Source organism: Physcomitrium patens, chromosome 2, assembly GCF_059467195.1.
Source record: "Physcomitrium patens ecotype Gransden chromosome 2, ASM5946719v1, whole genome shotgun sequence".
In the NCBI taxonomy this organism is placed as follows: Eukaryota; Viridiplantae; Streptophyta; class Bryopsida; order Funariales; family Funariaceae; genus Physcomitrium; species Physcomitrium patens.
The window spans coordinates 21,925,969-21,944,117 of NC_143411.1; the positions used below are offsets into that span (position 1 = coordinate 21,925,969).

General features: G+C 42.0%; 3 protein-coding genes across 6 annotated transcripts; all 3 read left to right on the forward strand.

Moving 5' to 3' along the window:
• The first annotated feature begins 840 nt into the window (after positions 1 to 840).
• On the forward strand, positions 841 to 2,852 carry LOC112295034 (uncharacterized). The gene is made up of 3 exons (XM_024546140.2): positions 841 to 929; positions 1,253 to 1,458; positions 2,087 to 2,852. Exons 2-3 carry the CDS (start codon positions 1,266 to 1,268, stop codon positions 2,779 to 2,781), a joined length of 888 nt encoding a protein of 295 aa, XP_024401908.1. The 5' UTR covers positions 841 to 929; positions 1,253 to 1,265; the 3' UTR covers positions 2,782 to 2,852.
• A 1,131-nt stretch (positions 2,853 to 3,983) lies between these two features.
• Positions 3,984 to 10,738, forward strand: LOC112295026 (DExH-box ATP-dependent RNA helicase DExH3). The gene is made up of 7 exons (XM_024546129.3): positions 3,984 to 4,123; positions 4,786 to 4,860; positions 4,980 to 5,905; positions 6,326 to 6,661; positions 6,907 to 8,768; positions 8,924 to 9,107; positions 9,317 to 10,738. Exons 3-7 carry the CDS (start codon positions 5,078 to 5,080, stop codon positions 9,821 to 9,823), a joined length of 3,717 nt encoding a protein of 1,238 aa, XP_024401897.1. The 5' UTR covers positions 3,984 to 4,123; positions 4,786 to 4,860; positions 4,980 to 5,077; the 3' UTR covers positions 9,824 to 10,738.
• Positions 10,739 to 11,732: 994 nt separating this feature from the next.
• Positions 11,733 to 18,122, forward strand: LOC112277657 (glutamine--fructose-6-phosphate aminotransferase [isomerizing] 1). Of its 4 annotated transcripts, none has more exons than XM_024510272.3 (14): positions 11,733 to 11,872; positions 12,373 to 12,493; positions 12,668 to 12,755; positions 12,912 to 13,084; positions 13,428 to 13,597; positions 13,777 to 13,922; positions 14,054 to 14,221; positions 14,453 to 14,605; positions 14,868 to 15,078; positions 15,439 to 15,689; positions 15,994 to 16,108; positions 16,365 to 16,620; positions 16,806 to 16,974; positions 17,219 to 18,122. In XM_024510272.3, the coding sequence occupies exons 4-14, from the start codon at positions 13,062 to 13,064 to the stop codon at positions 17,300 to 17,302; spliced, it is 1,746 nt and encodes a 581-aa protein (XP_024366040.1). In that variant the 5' UTR covers positions 11,733 to 11,872; positions 12,373 to 12,493; positions 12,668 to 12,755; positions 12,912 to 13,061; the 3' UTR covers positions 17,303 to 18,122. The 4 variants fall into 4 exon arrangements, with proteins under 4 accessions (XP_024366040.1, XP_024366049.1, XP_090104462.1 ...); XM_024510281.3 differs by having other exon boundaries at positions 13,471 to 13,597; XM_090248336.1 differs by lacking the exon at positions 11,733 to 11,872 and adding an exon at positions 12,036 to 12,237 and having other exon boundaries at positions 13,471 to 13,597.
• Positions 18,123 to 18,149: the final 27 nt, after the last annotated feature.

The window sequence follows — 18,149 nt, forward strand, 5'->3', positions numbered from 1 at the left end:
TGTTTCTAATCTAAAAAGTCAATTATAAAGACCTACAAAGTCAAAATAGCATTTATGAAGCTTTTAAGAAGCTTTTATAGAAGATATTATGGAATTAATCTACTTTTACCTACTTTTATCTAATTATTGGTTTACATGTGTATGTCCATGGCACTATGATAATACAATATGTTATACATTTTTATTGGTGTTTAACATAGTGGTTTTAATGAAAAAAAATTAATGGTAAAAGATCAAAATATAAGTGTGTTTTTTAATGATTATAGCAAAAGATAAGATGCATGATATCTCATAAATACCATTATTTTTTAAAATTAAAATAAATATATGTCAATAATATGATAAAATCTAATAATACAAAACACACAACTTTTAAATGTAAAGAAGTAAAATATTCATAATTGCGTTTTTGATATTTTAATAAAAACAATATCTCAATGCATTCATGCAAATATTAATACTTGTGGGTTGTTTATATTTTGTTTTAAGACATTAGATTTCAATCTAAAATCATGCTTTTCCAATACAGTAAATAAAACAATCAAATAAACATTAACCTGGATGTAAAATGAAGGAAAATTAACATAAAATATGATCAATGAAGGGGTGATAATTAAGATCATATTCAACCCCTCCAAAAAATAAAAAAATAAAGAATAAAAAATATAAAAATGTATTAATAAAAAGAAAAACAAACATGAAAAATATTAATTAAGAAGCCCTTTGCGCACCGATTATTTCATCTCAGAAAGGCCAAAGGGACACGGCGATAGGCAAGAAACGCGGAAGTACGTATAACCGTGTCCAGTTCCATCGACTTCTCCAAGTTTTTTAACCTCCGCATGATTGTGAAGCATTGTTGCGAATTCACGCCGCAGAATTTCTCCGTGTGATTCATTTACAAGCTACGTTGCTGCATTTTTCTTCAAGTATGGACAGGAGAAGGAGTAAACTCTGTTGATGTAGAAGTTTTAGTTCTTACCTTTAGATGCTGCTGCAGTAATGTTTGTGGGTTTTCCGATAAGCTTTGGCAGATGCTCACACTCAGTCTCACTTCCAGCGAAGCTTTCGACCCCGGTCCAATCCCTTGGGTTCTATTCTCCATCGTGGTCACAACGATGTGCAAAGCCTGGGTTTAGAGATCCGAGTCGCTGTTTTTCTGTGCGATGGACATTTTTTCTTTGCAGTGAAGCTTTCCAATAGTTAGCAGTGGACTGAAGTTGGGTTTTGTTGATTGGGGTTTGAGTTGAAGCGAGAAAGCCACGATGAGCAGCGTCAAGGATCTGCGCGAGGCGCGTCGTCGGAAGATTCTGGAGCGGGGGAATGATCGCCTTGCATTCATCACTGGACAGGTCAAGGCTCTGTCGCCTGCCGAACCCAGTTCTGTTGTTGGTGTGCGGGGGGAATCCGGCCTCAAGTCGCTCTCCATTGCTGGCGAGCTTCCGTCTTCCAGCGAAGGTGTGTGTTGTGTGTACTTGCGTTCGATGTTTGGTTTTTTGTGTATGGTAATTGGTTGAAGTTTATGAGGTTGTGTTTAGAGTTCCATGGTGTCCCCCTTTGTGTGAAGTAGGTCTTGGTGTTGAGATGTTTGATTGGAGGTGCTTGGGTTAGCTGCTACTCGCTCAGTGGCATGGGACAGTCACTTTATTCATCGCTCCGAGATGTTATGAGTGGATCTGAAAGAGAAGGTAGTGTTACTCTGTGAAGTAAATTTAGGGTTTTGGGAAATTTGGTATAAGTTGTTACCTAGTTTTATGCTGTCTGTGGTAGAGGGGCGGTGATACGTCTATCTTGCTTCGCATTGGTCATCTGCATAGTGAGTTAGAGCTAACTATGATTTGCTCGTATTTATGCCGAGTTTGTGTATCGTCTTCTTTCTCAGATAATGCGTCCCATGACAATGCTCTCCTTTTAACTTTAATGGATTGGCGCTCTGTGTTGAATATAGCAGCCAGCCAATCTGTCGTCGCCGTGCTATCAGTTGACTGACATTATTGAGCTCCGTAGAAACTGCAATCATCTTGTACTCTATGGATTTCAGTAGCTATGGTGTGTCTAATGATGAGTTTCTTTTCTTTTGCTGCAGATCCTCTGCCTACGAGTAGCCCCTTGAATGTCCCGAACGCTATCCCTGAAGAGAGCACAAGTGTTGAAACTGAACTGCACTCACCTGATCCTGCTCCAGCAGAGGAGACTCCGTTACTGTCACCTTTGATTTCTGCACCTGCATCTTCTACCCTCCAGCAGAAAGACATTGCCCCTGCCACTAAGAGTAGGGTTGTCTCCTCTCCGAAGAGCAGGTCGAATTTTGATTACGCCACCTTAGGCAAATCAATTGACCACAGTATAGCGATTCGAGCAATTCTTTCATTTTTCATCGGGATTTCTCTAGTGTTTCAATGGGCATATTCAAAATGTCAGCGTACAGGAGCGTTTGGAAGCCAGCGTTACATCTTAAGCTGGCCAGTATTCTTGGTAATTATCTCTGATCTCACTATAGTGGTTGCTGCTCCTCTCCTGGGTTTTATTAAAGTGCCCCCTGCTTCTGTCAAAGGGAATCCTGCCGACAGGGGAGGTTTGGAAGCTCTTCGAGATCCAAAGATTGAACAGATGCTGGCGTTTACCTCGAACCTAGAAGGTGCGCTAGACCTGGGTTTATTGGTGACCAAAGCCGCTAGAGGGGTTATGTCTGACATTTCTCTCTATCTCGTCACAATGATTTGTGCAGTATCCATTGCACAGCACTATCAACCAGCTCTTTGTACATACATAAGTAGATGACTACATGTATCATGAACAACTGTTAATTGTAACACTATATAACCTTACATTCGAAGTATTTTTCATTTTTAGTGTTTTCGCCCGTCCGGCCATGACGATTAGTGTATATTCATGATTCTAAATAGGACTCTCTGGTTCAACTGTCTTTCTGGATATATATATATATATATATATATATATATTCCTTCTTCTTGGTGACTCTTGTAGTTGTTGTTCATCATTTTTTTTTTTACATTTTTGAATGGCTGTACAGCTCGTCAGGACAATCTAAGCGGTTACAGCCTTTCATTTCGAGCATGTCTGTGGTTGGGGTTTACTCCACCGCTCTTCGTGCACTGAACAAGTACCTTGTACTTAAGTCACTATCTTTCATAACGATGGTTGTTGCACCATCGGTGCACACCACTGCAAATCTCCAAAATGAACTGTAGCTTCATTGCTATAACTCAACTTGTAGTCGCAAATGTGGTCTGTCAAATCAGCCAAAGAAGACATATTTCTTCATCTCCGATGACATCGAACAGAGACGAACTCTTATGACTCACTCTAATGGCAGAAGCTGCACCCCCATTTTGCAATTCTCGCAGCAGCTCTCAGTAAAGCTCATAAAAGTCGTATGTCAATGTACTAGTTAATCTCATGAGCGTATTCTGTCAGAGGTGCGTGACCGCAACGAGGGGAGTAGAGTGTATGTCTCTACAGTTCGTGAGGCAGACAAATCCTTCTGGTGGAGCTGCTGAGTTCGTCGCACGCTTCTATCATGCCAAATCTTCACAGTACCATTCTCACAGTATTTAATGCTCGTTGTCGTGAAACCGAAAGTCCAAACTTCCGAGGAATACAAATACATCTGCACCCACACCTAGCAATGTCATCAGGGCTGGTTTAAGCGGTTGGCTCTACCAGAACCCAACTTTAGTAAATGACTGAGGGGGTTCTTCATTCGAAGACGTTGGAATCATTTGTTGATGGTCCCTTAGAGGCTCAAAAGTTTTGTCACGAGCAAGGATCAACTACCAATCGGCCGGATGGATGAATATCAGCTTCGTTTTGCCGGATTCTAGTAAAATCATCTCGATCACTCATTCGTCGTCCTACTTGAGGTGCAAGTGCGTTATTCTAAAAGGAAATGAGAAAGGCAGTTTGAGCGGCGCGCTGGCTGCCTCAAGAGCATTCCTTTGAGGGGATGCTTTAGGGTTTAGGGAGCTCGCTAGCTCCACCCCCCTTCTTCCCTACTGCAGGTCGTCATTCAATCCGTCAGCGTCACCGTGTAGTTGCCAATTGCCTTGGTGCTAGAAGTTCAACCACCCTCGAATGGCCACCCCTGAAAATTTGAATTCCTGTGAGTGGAACATTTTCTCAATTCCTACTTGTGTTGCACGGGGTTTTAGCTGTGGTAACCGATTTCTTTTAGGTAGCTCCTTTTTTGTGAGGTTTGTGAGTTTGTAAGCTGTGTTTCTGAGGCGGTGAAAGCTGGTTGAGAGTGTTAGTTTGCCTCTTGTTATTTGGGCTCTCGTCGAGAGAGGCGAATTCCGTTGGTAATGGTCGGTGTTTGGTTGTATCTTTGTTGAGTTGTGTGTGAGGTTTCAAATTCTTTTTGAAATTGGTCATCTGGTCATGCGATTCCATTTTCGATCTCAGTGAGTGTGAATTTTAAAAATTGTGGTAGCATGAGGTTCTGTAATATAGGCTTTAACCGTTTCCTTCCACTTTCATTAAGAATTCGCGCCGTTGTTTCGATCTGTGACAAGTAAGGGTAGAAGGGAGTAGCCTCGTTGTATTTTATTTTATTTTTCTCTCCCTCTCTTCTTTGCGAGCAGAAGTCTGTTAATGTGTATGGGTTTCTTGATAATATAAGTATGTCTGGCTTGACTGTACCTGAAGTCATCTGCACATCATGGTCCAGGTTTGTTCTGTGGAATTTTACCCTAATTGTCTCATGTTTGATTTTGACTGCGGTATTCCATCAATTTTCCTTGGATGCCGCAACTTCATTCAAAGCAGGAACTTTTTAGCCAATATTGGTTTTGGAGGGCTACAGGAAGAGGAATTTCGAAGGAGGTTTGGCTGGTGCACAGGGTAATTAGCCAATTTGAGTATTTCGTTTGAAGTCTTGACAGATGTTTCATGACCCATAAATGATTATTATTGTTTGAGGACAATCGATCCTTATTACCTTTTCTACTTCTTGGAAGCAGTCCACTTGGGATCCAGAGAATAGAGATACAACTTGCAAAGCTTTATTCATTTGAACGGTTGCGATCAGAAGTTGGAAACTCGGATAATTTCCCAGGACATGTTATACGCTGCCAGATCATACTCCAAAGGATCTGTAGAATCGATGTTGGGAAGCTGCATATCAACAGTAGCTACACCCTCTACTGCGCATGTTGCAGTATTATCATCTTCTTCTTATTCGGCAGTGCTGTCATCAAGTGTCAAGTTTGATAAAATGCTTCGAGTTATCCGATTTCAGGCGCATCGGCGGCTTATACGCCGGTCGGATATTCGCCATGACTTGCGTTACTGTAGGCAGCTAGAACCTTCTACCCAGCCTCATGATTATTCACCACAAGCCTTTGATTCATGCGGTTCATACGTGATAGAGGCTGGGCTCGAGACGAAGGAAAGTAAAGGACATGGATTGTATTCGTTTCGCAGTTACTTTCCTACAACGAGAGCCTCTTTAGCTGACTCACCTTTTCGAAGATTCAAAAAAGACAAGGAGATTATGGGGAGAAGAGACCTCTTAAGTCTACCGCATGTATACAACAGGAGAAACATTTTCGGCGATGTTGGTCCCATCACGCAAGTCCGAGAACTTGGATATTATTCTTACCAGGAATATTCAGATGACGAATCAGGATTTTATGAGAATGATGTCATTCCTCAATATGTTGATATAGAGAGATGGAGGTGGAGGCTGAACCAGTTTCTTCGGGATGGGAAGCAGCAAGAGATGGTTTGCACTGACAAGAAAGACAGGCGGGATCATGACCATATTGGGGATCTGATGAAGCAAATGGGTCTTCATATGAAGTTGTACTCCAAAGTGCTAGTTATTAGCAAAGCGCCGCTGCCCAATTACAGGCCTGATCTGGATGAGCGCAGGCCGCAACGATTGGTATTGTGTCTGCGTCTTTTTCTTTCTGTTTTTTCCAATCTCTGAGCCCTATTGTAGTAGATCTGTAAATGCTATTGTTGGTGTTATTGTTGAGTTGTGGATGTCTTTTGAAGTTGTATCCATGATAGCGCAGTGTTGATGACGAACTAAGGAAGAAGCTTTGAGGTCTTCGGCCCCATCATTCATAAACTAATAGGCACATTCTTCGAGAGTCGAATACGTAATAATTTTCTAGTAGCTATTTTATCAGCTCCAAATGAAAGAAATCAGGAACCAATTCAAACTAGCCGACGTGTTTCTGACATGGTGACTTCTCACACGTTTCTTATAAAGCGAGCATGCTTCGTCTAACGCAGTTCCTTTTGAATCGCATATTGAGATTCAACAGGGGAGCTTATCACCTATCCTGGTATTGCGCAGGTTTCATTTCCAAGCCAAGTTCAAAGGAAGGTTGATGCCTTGCTCAAAGAATTTGCATTTCGCAAAAAGCAGGGCTTGATGTCTGCGTCTGAAGGTGGAGACATTGATGAGGACACGTGTAGTGATGTAGTTGATGCTGGGTTGGAGACTGCCGATATGTTACCAGGCATGGCTAATGCAGTTCAAGAGCTGCAGAATAAACGCAACAGGCAAATTCGAAATAAGCAAAGAGGCTGGCAAGAGTCTGAGGAGGGACAGAGGATCCTTGAGTTTCGGAAGTCCTTACCTGCATATAAACAGAGGGACGCTTTACTGGCAGCTGTTGCAAGGAATCAGGCAATGTTTACATGATTACTTGGACTTGTGAACTATCTTAGGGTTATGAAAGGCCAATTACTAGTCCTGTTAATTAACCCTGTTTGATCTGTCTATGCTTTTATGATATCCTTGTATATTTGAGATGTCTAGGAAGTTTTGGATCATGAGGGGGTTTTGTTCTGGGAGAATGGTTATGTTCTTCACGAGCCGTCGCATGCAAGTGTAAGAATGCTTATCATTGTTTTGGTTTTGCGATGTTCCAGGTTGTTGTAGTTTCTGGTGAGACGGGCTGTGGGAAAACAACTCAGCTGCCCCAATATATTCTTGAATCAGAAATCGAAGCGGGGCGAGGAGCAACTTGTAGTGTAATATGTACACAGCCTCGTCGAATTTCAGCCGTATCAGTGGCGGAAAGAGTTGCTGCAGAAAGGGGGGAAAATATTGGTGAATCTGTTGGTTATCAAGTTCGACTGGAGGGTATGCGCAGCCGGCAAACACAGTTACTCTTTTGCACTACGGGTATTTTATTGCGAAGGTTGATGAATGATCGGGAATTGAAAGGGGTTAGCCATGTCGTTGTAGACGAGATTCACGAGCGAGGCATGAATGAAGACTTTTTATTGATTGTTTTAAAAGATCTTCTTCCTCGACGGCCTGATCTTCGCCTTGTACTGATGAGTGCAACTTTGAATGCGGATCTATTTTCATCTTATTTCAATAGAGCTCCTATGGCACACATACCAGGCTTCACCTATCCCGTGAAGTCTTATTTCCTAGAAGACATTCTGGAAACTACTGGTTACCGCCTTACTGCCACAAACCAGATTGATGATTATGGTCAGGATAAGCAGTGGAAAATTAGGAAACAGTATGTTACAACCCGGAAAAAGAACCCGTTGAACAGTTTGGCGGATGATGCACTGGCTGGCGAAGATTTTCGCCACCTTTCTCCCCGAACCCAAGCCTCCTTAGCAGCATGGAGTCCAGACAACCTGGGTTTCAATCTGATAGAAAATGTTCTTCTTCATGTTACTCAACATGAACAGGAAGGTGCAGTTCTTGTTTTTATGACAGGTTGGGAGGAAATTACTGCTTTAAAAGAACAATTACAGAGACATCCAGTTTTGGGCAATCCTGATGTCGCTCAGATCCTTGCTTGTCATGGAACTATGGCCACTGCTGAACAGAAACTCATCTTTGAGCACCCTCCTCCTGGAGTCCGAAAAATTGTGCTGGCAACCAACATGGCCGAGACCAGCATTACAATTAATGATGTCGTATTTGTGATAGATTGTGGAAAAGCCAAAGAAACCTCTTATGATGCTTTAAATAATACCCCGTGCCTTCTGCCTACGTGGATTTCTCAGGCATCGGCTAGGCAAAGACGGGGTAGGGCTGGCAGGGTGACGCCCGGAATTTCTTACCATCTATATCCCAGGGCTGTCTATGATGCTTTTGCTGAGTATCAGCAACCTGAGTTACTTCGCACTCCTCTTCATTCCCTTTGCTTGCAGATCAAGAGTCTAAAACTTGGCAGTGTTAGCCAATTTTTATCTAGGGCTTTGCAGCCTCCAGAGCCACTGGCAGTTCAAAATTCTGTGGAATTATTGAAAACCATCGGAGCTCTTGATGAGAAAGAAAATCTTACTCGTCTTGGTAAACATCTGTCTCTCCTTCCAGTGGAGCCTAACATTGGGAAGATGCTTATCATGGGATCTATTTTCGGCTGCTTGGATCCTATTCTTACTATAGCTGCAGGTCTTGCTGTCCGCGATCCCTTCATCATGCCTTCTGAGAAGAAAGAGTTGGCCGATGAATCTAGGCTAAGTTTTGCTGGAGGAGATGCAAGTGATCACATTGCATTGGTGAGAGCTTATGAAGGATGGCAAGAAGCTATGACGTATGGAACTGCATATGATTATTGCTGGAAGAATTTTTTATCTTTTCAGACTCTGCAGGGGATGACTTCGTTAAGAAAGCAATTCTCTAGCGTCCTGAGGGACGCCGGGTTCTTGGACAATGATATGGAAAAGTTCAATAAGTATAGTGGTGACCGCGACTTAGTCAGGGGTGTAATTTGCTCGGGTATGTATCCGGGAGTAATATCGGTGTATCGACGGACGAGGTGATTCCTGACTTCGAGATGTTTGTTTGTTTATTTATTTAAAAGATGGATGTTTGATTATTAAAAGTTTAGTTTTCTGATTTTTATTTTTATTTTTATTTTTATTTTTTGTGTTCTTTAAAACCTGATCCCCATTTATGAACTTCGTGGTACAGATCCACAACTTTCAAGACGATTGAAGATGGCCAGGTTATGCTGCACCAGAATTCAGTGAATAGCAAGGATGTGGATTTTCTATATCCATGGCTTGTTTTCACTGATAAAGTGAAGACCTCCAATGTCATGATTCGGGACACTACTGGTGTATCAGATTCTATGCTTCTCTTATTTGGTGGTCAGGTAAGACTGGTGTCTCCCTCTGCAGTGTGGCACGTTATCACGATGTTCCTTCTACTGCTCTCATTATACAAACGAGCGTCAACTTCCAGGTTTTTGTTGAAGAGTAGCATATTCAGATTAATATGTGATTGGGTGCAGATTGCCTGTTGGATTACTATGATCTTCATTTACTTCGGATTCGTTTAATCATACTGTGTGGAGTGGTGCAGGTAAATCAAGGCGGTGAACCGGGCCACTTGGTGATGAACAATGGGTTCATGGAGTTTTTCATGGAACCAAGTGTTGCTCTTATGTATCTGAGGTTACGAAAAGAACTGGATGATCTAATTTCGAGGAAGCTAGCAAATCCAGAAATGAGTATCTATGAAGAAGGAAAAGTTCTTATGAGAGCCGTTTTTGAGGTTTTAGACGCTGATCAGTGTGAAGGTTCCTTCACATTCGGACGTAAGGTGAAGGCTTCTAAGCCATTGACCAGATCGTCGGACTCATCAGATGTGAAGGGATTGTTACAGACGCTATTACTTCGGGCTGGAAAGAAACCTCCTGTGTACAGAACACGGATGGTGAAAGGAAATTTGTACCAGTCATCTATTGAAGTGAAAGGCAGGGGATTTACTGGGGATCCTGCTTCCAGCAAGAAGGTCGCAGAGAAGAATGTAAGTGCAATGGCTCTGGAATGGTTGACTGGCCTCTCGAAGCCAAAACGCATGGCCTGACATCCTACAATGGACCAAACTAATGCTAAAGTTCTCTAGAACTATTGCAAGAAATGGTTGTCAAGTGTGCCATCTGAAAAGCACAATTATTTTGTCAGTTGGTTATACCTCGGTTACGGCCGTAGACAAGACACTTGACGAGTTACCCATTCAGATATCTGGGTTTGTGCACTTAAATGCTTGATATCTGCACAAGCACAATTCTCTTGTTGACATGGTCATTCAGAACCATCTACGCAGTTGGGCACAACGCAGCAAGCATCACATTCAAGATGATACAGTATTCCCCAGTCCCGTGTCATTCAACCCCACTCAAGAGCTGATGCTGTTGAACCAGGCTGACTGCTAAGTTGTGGATGTCAGTCCTCCACGAAAGTGATCCTGTTGGAATCAATGCCACATCTTTCAGCTAATATTTGCTTAGCCTTCTGTGAGGGAGTTGGGAAATCAAGCAAAACCTGAACTGGGTTGGCATTCATCCATACGTGGTGCAGGTGGAATAACTAGGACCAGCAAGTTTTGTTAATTGCAGGCACACTCTACAATACCACCCTTTTAATTTTTTGATTTTAAAAATTTCAAACCATGTTGAGTGCATGGTATGGGTTCTAAAGAAGGACCCCAAGTTACATGTTTTTACGAGGCTGTAGAAAGGAAGAAACCCTGACTAGTGGGTTAATATTTCCTTGTAAGGAGATGTTCAGTACCCTTTTTGCAGAGTAGGTATTTAGAAAGGAGTTACAGAAGAATTGCATTTCTTTTTAGAGTATCCACACAATTTTTAGTTTCCAAATGATTATTTGTGTGCTTGATGAACCTGGAGACCTCATGAGGATGTTGATATCCTCTTTACTGCCAAATGTACCATTTCCACATGCGAATAAATTGTTATGAGTGCCTTGGTGCTTCAGATAACATTAATGAGTACCATTTTTGTTTTTGTTTTTTCTCTGAGTTGTCAGACTCCTGGGTGAAAAGGAGTGGGCAAAGTAACTGGCAGGGTTAGGTGTTTTTAATTACTAATTGGTATTGGAATTGAGGATGTAATGTGGCATTGTCATAAATTTAGTTTTTATTTTTGTTTTGTTTATTTGTCATTTTTTTTAGACAATTAACTGGTGGGTGTAGATATTTAGGAAAGAGAACTGGAGGGAGGAATTTTGTTTAGAGGAGTGAGAGATCAATGACGTGGAGGATACAAAATGTATACACATAGAGCAGCAACAAAGAAAGAAAGAAAGAAAAACAAACACAAGGATACACGATGTACTTGTTCATAGTTAGTACCCAATGGAACAAAATCTCCAGTAAAACCAAATGTATTTCCACAATCACTGTTTTCTTATTAATCCTAGTTAGTTTTCTGGGAATTTTACATAAAAAATTCTTTTCCTGACGCCCACAAGTGTGTTCTTAACAGCATCTCCTTTCAACTGAGCAACCACCGAGACGCTTTGTTTTCAGGCAGCGTCACAGAATCAACAGATTTATTGCCGAAGAAGGCAGAAGCTTGAACGATCCACGGGTCATTCCAACATGTACATATGTGGACATGGACAGTAGTCAGACGACAGGGGAATATGCTTAGAAACCGGATCGTGCCAGGCTGCCCTCATTCCGGGTTTGAATGGGATTCACGAACAGTGCGCATGAACGACTTTCAAGCGTCTTTTTTTCTAGATTCGGCGAGAGCTTGTTCGTCGCCAATCTCCCCTGCACCACCGATTCCACGAGCTCAAGAGAAAGCAAAGCTGTCTGAACCGTGGCGATTCGTGGCATGCACGTGAAATTCGATCGCCCATGCATGACATCCGGTAGGCTCTGCTGTCAAAGAAATAGCTTATACAATGCCAACCACGTGCCTCTTCACATAATACCTACCCGACTCAATTACTGCCTCCCCTACTGGTTGCTTTGCTGCCCTACTACACCTGAAACGCCAACCTGAAAAGCCCAATCTGAACCCATTCTCGAGTCTTAGTCTTGTTCGGCGTCAAAGGTTCGCTGCTGGAAAATTCCATTTTGCAAGATGCTGCTGGAACGAGCAAGGTAAGTCGGTTACTGCGCCTGGATCGAGTTTTTCTTTTTGGAATGCGTGTTTTTATTTTGTTTTCCTCGAATAAAATAAGAATGCAGTGGGTGGAATAGGAGTGGGTTGTGGCATTGGTTCGACCTTGTGAGGAGAGAAGGCTAGATCGGTGACTATACTCGCTGAGTGTGGCGTGGAGTCTTAGTTTGAGGTGCTCGGAGAAACCCACATTGCGGAGGGGAGGATAAACATTGGGATTGGAGCGAGCTTTGGGATTCGGGAATTGTCGGAGACGATTGATTGATTGGTTGATTGGTTGGTTGGTTATCGTTTGCCCTTCGGGTCATACGGAGTTGATTCAAGGATTTTGTGGTTACTCAACCTGGTGGGTTTTCAGCGCTACGTTTAATGAGCTTATTAGGTGGATTCCGCGGCTCATCCTTATTTGAATATCACTGCCAAGAAGGAAAATTGTGGGAGAGGGATGGTAGTGACTATCTTAACCATTTTCTCAGTGCAGGTGGAGACCATAACCTAACTCATCTGCTGAGGGGGATAGTTTTGAGTCATTGCGCCAGCTGATAACGGTCGAGTAACAAACTTGGGCACAGCTATCCTCTTTTTGAGGGCGTGGATTGCTGGTAAGTAGTGAAAGAACCATGTGTGGAATTTTTGCATATATAAATTGCAATGTTTCAAGGGAACGGCGACACATATTAGAGGTTTTGTTCAATGGGTTGAGGCGCCTGGAATATCGAGGTTATGATTCGGCTGGCATTTCGATTGACGCTGATGGGGATGTTGCCTCTGCGGAGTTACACGGCTTGGCCGCACCTGGATTCTCTCCTCTCGTTTTTCGCGAGGAGGGGAAGATTGAAAAGCTCGTTACAAGCGTGTACAAAGGTATGTTTCCAAAAAGCAAAGAGAACCAAAAGGGAAAGAGTAAGCTAAAACATTACAGAAGCAAGAAGGGGATGCTGATTAATAGAAGGGAATCTGTTTGAGCGATCATGTTGATAAATCACTCACAACATTGACGCGATTTGTTGATGGACACAGAGGTGAATGAAACCGATCTGAACCTTAATCAAGCATTCACAAATCATGCTGGAATTGCGCATACGAGGTGGGCAACACATGGTCCGCCATCTCCTAGAAATGGCCACCCTCAGTCATCTGGGAACGGAAACGAATTTCTTGTAGTGCACAATGGCATCATTACAAATTACATGGTACTATTTCTCACAACACGATACTTTCACAAAGAGTGAGTGAGTGGGTGAGTGCCTGAGTTTGTGTGTGTGTATATATATATATATACACATAAATCTGAGTTGCGCATTTTTGGGCATTTTTTTACTTATTTGTTCAGTTTTACAGAATCCTCTCCAATGACATCTATCTGATAACCTGTTACTCTTTTTAGGGTGCCGAGTAGATTTTGTTCCTTGACAGCAGCCTCTAAACATATTTTATATTTAGAAAATTATATCAAGCACCATGAATTCTGTCATCGCTCATTGTCTATTGGTATCGTCGTGCAATTGAAATCTTATATTGATAAGTGATGTCCAGCTTTACGGATTGTCTTTACGGCCTTTCTGTTTCTGGGCTGAAGGTTTTGAAGGAAACTCTTCTGCGTCATGGTTTTGGATTTGAATCGGACACGGATACGGAGGTTATACCTAAGCTTGCGAAATTTGTTCATGATTCTTTGACCGAGGAAACTAAGTCTGGGAATGGAGGTGAGTTTTTGTAGCTTTTGTGATTTGAGTTTCTGTAAACAAAGGATCGGTGAATTCTACATTGTTGCAGACATGCTAACTTCTGGTTGAATCAATTTACGATCCTTATATCGTATTTGGTTGTAGAGTTTTTCTTGTACCTTTTGATCAATGCAAGAATGGTGTCGATGACTTTGCAGGTGGTAAAGACATTCAATTCAGCCAAGTGGTTATGGAGGTGATGCGTCAGATTGAGGGTGCCTATGCTCTTATTTTTAAAAGTCCTCACTACCCAAATGAGCTCGTTGCTTGCAAGTGTGGTAGCCCTTTACTTCTTGGTGTGAAGGTGAGCTCTCAAATGTACAGCTTTTAACACGTTTGTCTTAAGTTTTTGGAATATATCTGCTAATCTAATGTTATTCGGCTACAGGCTTACTATGTAGTCTACTAACGAAGTGAATTAATTGATATGGGCAGGAGATAGGAGAATCTGAGAATAGAGGCGTGTTTGCGGAGAGCGAGCTGCGGCTAGCCGAAGACGGTGGCAAGCCGAAGGAATTTTACTTTGCCAGTGATGCAAGCGCTGTGGTGGAGCACACAAAAAGGGTCATGGTGATTGAAGACAACGAAGTTGTGCATATCCGAGTGAGTATCCATCATTTCTATCTTGATTTTCAGATACACCAATTCGTCATATGATGCGGCAAATGCATTTGTATGCATGCATTGCTGGTACTGCAATTAGTGTTGGGGCAACTTCTTCCTTACTTTGAAATTGTGCATGATTATGGGATATCTGACTATTATGAAGGCGTTTTGAATTTTAGAAGCCACTATTGATTGTTTGCTTGCTCGTCTGGGTCTTTTTATGTGCAGAATGGAACAGTGCAGATTTACAAGTTTGAAGCTGGAAAGGCAAGGACTGCATCAGGAGGCTTGCCACGACCGGCCTCAGTTGAGCGTGCCCTTTCCATTTTAGCTATGGAGGTTGAGCAGATAAAGAAGGGAAACTACGATCATTATATGCAGGTCTGTCAATAAATTTCTGAAGCAGCAAATTTGTAAGGTGTAAGTAGCAAACGTCATGTGGGTTCCTGGTTTTTGAACAGTCTCCTGAGGTAGACGAAGTCATGAGTACGTATGGTTTTCTTTTTCAAAGCACCAATCTTTCATTTTCACATTAGGTCGAATATCTCACATCCTTTTTTTTTTCCTTGACTCCCCTGTCTTTGCAATCTTTTTTTCCCTCTATCCTTGTAGTCCTTATGTTAGCGTACGTTTTGGTTTGCAGAAAGAGATACACGAGCAGCCAGATTCGTTGACCACAACTATGAGGGGCCGATTGATACAGGGGGAAAATGGCAAAGTGAAGGGTGTTCTATTGGGTGGTCTTAAAGATCACTTACGAACTATCCGACGTAGTAGGAGGATCCTCTTCATTGGGTGTGGTACGAGTTATCACGCCGGATTGGCAACACGAGCCCTTGTGGAAGAGCTGTCAGGTACTACTAGATTGGTTAAGTGCTGTAAAAATTATGTGGCTTTATTCAGCTCTTGTAATGGGTTCGTCACCTCGAGTCTTATTGGATATGAAGTCCCTTCTAATCAAACCCGAGCTTCCTCCATACTATCTAGTTCTTCTCACGAAGTGTTCCTTTGATTGTTGTGACTCAGCAATGCTTTTTTCTTTCTTTTTCTTTTTTCCTGCCTAAAACACTACCTGCAGGTAGCAGCGAGGGCTCCAACTTTTAGAGGGGTTTCAAGAGTGTAGATGTGAACTTTAGGAACCATTCTTCGGTTCTTTGCTAAGTAATATTGTGGAGAGTGGCTGGTTGTTGATTTTCTCTGGTTCTTGTCATCAGGTGGACCGGTGACGATGGAATTGGCTAGTGATTTACTGGACCGTCAAGGACCCATTTACAGAGAAGACACTTGCTTTTTCGTTAGTCAGTCAGGGGAAACAGCTGACACACTTCAGGCCCTAGAATATGCAAAAGCTTGTGGTGCTCTTTGTGTAGGAGTTACTAATACTGTTGGCAGTGCAATTGCCAGAGGCACTCACTGCGGAGTGCACATCAATGCTGGCTGTGAAATTGGTGTGGCAAGTACTAAGGTATTGATTCTGATTGCTCTGTTGTTATTCAGCCCAATCTGTGGTTTTATAAGATTAGATATCACATTTTATCTTTTGCACAAGCTTCGGTGCATACATGCTACTTTTTGTATGCTTGTGAGATTGTGGTTGATTGTGTCTTGATGTTCTTCGTTCTTACTATTCTGCTTCGACTCCTATCAAATGTTTTCATTTCTGCCTAGTGTATTATGTCACTATCCTATTTTAAGCTGTTAATAACTTTCGTTGCTTGCATCGTATGTAATCTGAGTTGGGTATGGGGTTTTATTTGTGTAAACATCAGGCTTATACGAGCCAAATTGCTGCCATGACAATGATGGCTTTAGCACTTGGAGAGGACACCCTGTCAAATCGCAGCAGGCGTGAAGAAATCATTGACGACCTTTTTAACCTTCCAGGTTCTTTCTTTTTTTCTTTTTTCTTTCTTTTTGTGTGTGTTTGTGTGTGTGTTCTCAAGGAATCTATTTCATTATTTGCTGCATAAAAATAACGTAAAATTCTCGTTAATATTTTATTATTACGCGTGCACTAAAACTAAATTTTCACGAGCAACAACTATTTTCAGTTGTGTAGTGATGTTCAAAGTATTTGGTGTATGCCTGTTTTATTAGGAAACTTACATGTGTGATTGATGCGGCACCATTAAATGTACAGACAAGGTCAAAGAAGTGTTGAAGCTGGATAATGACATGAAAATGCTAGCGCAAGAGCTCATGATGGAGCAGTCACTTCTAGTATTTGGTCGCGGTTATAATTATGCTACTGCCTTGGAGGGTGCATTGAAGGTTAAGGAGGTGGCTCTTATGCATAGCGAGGGTATATTGGCAGGGGAGATGAAGCACGGGCCTTTGGCGTTGGTTGATGAGACCCTTCCCATCATTGTCATAGCCACTCGAGACGCAACTTGCAGGTATGATGTGGCATGTTTCTGTCTAAACGTGGGAGTTAAATTATCTTATGCAAATTCGTAACTCAAGACTAAATGTGAGAAAGCGTACGGGTTGATTCTGCTTGTTGTACTTTGTTTACTTGTTTTAAGAAAGTTCATTCGTAGTGACTGATGCCAACTGGATGCTGATCTCCTTATATTTGCAGCAAGCAACAATCTGTCATACAACAGTTGCAAGCACGCAAAGGCCGCCTTATTGTGATATGCTCGAAGGGCGACGCTAATCTCATGTGCCCGAATGGTGGTTGCCGTGTTATTGAGGTTCCGCAACTTCAGGATTGCCTACAGCCCATCATCAACATTGTTCCCTTTCAGGTACATTTCAACTTTTCATGCAGGATTTAGTGCAGAAGTTGGTAATATCGAATATGTGTGGCAATTTAAATTGCGAGGCAAGTGAAAATTTTATCTGTCGGTTATGCTATACTCTTTTATTATTTACATGTGAAAATCCTTAGTTTCAGAAATGGTGTATTTAGCACAGCCATAATCGCAGAGTTATCAAGATATAACCTTGCCGATGGGCTTCCTGACTTTGTGCTCGTAAATCTCTGCACAGCTATTAGCTTATCATCTGACAGTTCTGCGCGGCTTCAACGTGGACCAACCTCGGAACTTAGCCAAGAGTGTGACGACGTCATGACCAATTGTACTCTGATTGCTGTCTCTTTGAAGGACTTTTCGTAAACTGCGCAGGAACAGGGTCCATCACAATAGGCTGCACTTTGTTAAGAAAAAGAACTGGTTTGCTATGGGCTCCAGTTCAATAATTGAAGGAATACTACATTTGGAATCTCCCATAACTTGGTCCTCGGCAACTCCATAGTGGTTCTCATTTCAACTCTTGCCAGAGGTTTGTCGAAGATGAAGAGTTGAGACACTGGAAAAAGGCCAAAGAACTAGGGCTTTGTCCTTGTGATATATCTTGACATGTTCCTTCATTAACACACGTGCAAACCAACCTCCCTTTAATGTAGGTCTCTTTTAAGGAAGGATTGAAACTTCAGGGGGTACTAAATCACAGCAATTAAAAATGGTGGGCATATCGAGAAATTAAGCCTCACTTCACGGGTGCCTTCGCTTTACAGCTTAATATAGCATGCGTTGTCAGTGCACATGTAGTTGCAAGTGGAACCCCTGTACTTTCTGTTTCCTTAGTACAAATAAGCTTAGTATGTGTCTCATCATCGAATTAGTTCTGAAGAGCTTTTTATGAACATCATGAGTATTGGTTATATTCGATGACACCAGCAGGTAGATTGTAATTGGACAATACCTATGATTGTAGCCATTACAGAAGTGAAGGATTCAATAGTAGGTAGAAGCCAGTAGGGCTTGTTAGAGTTCACTATCCTGGAAAAGAGGGTTGTAATGCAATGAACTTAGCATCCATTTTGGATGGATTTAATTTTTATAATGACAAAACACATGGTGGTCCAGCATGTTGTTTCAAATTCAGCTTATTCTTGTTATATGTTCAGGGGAGAAGA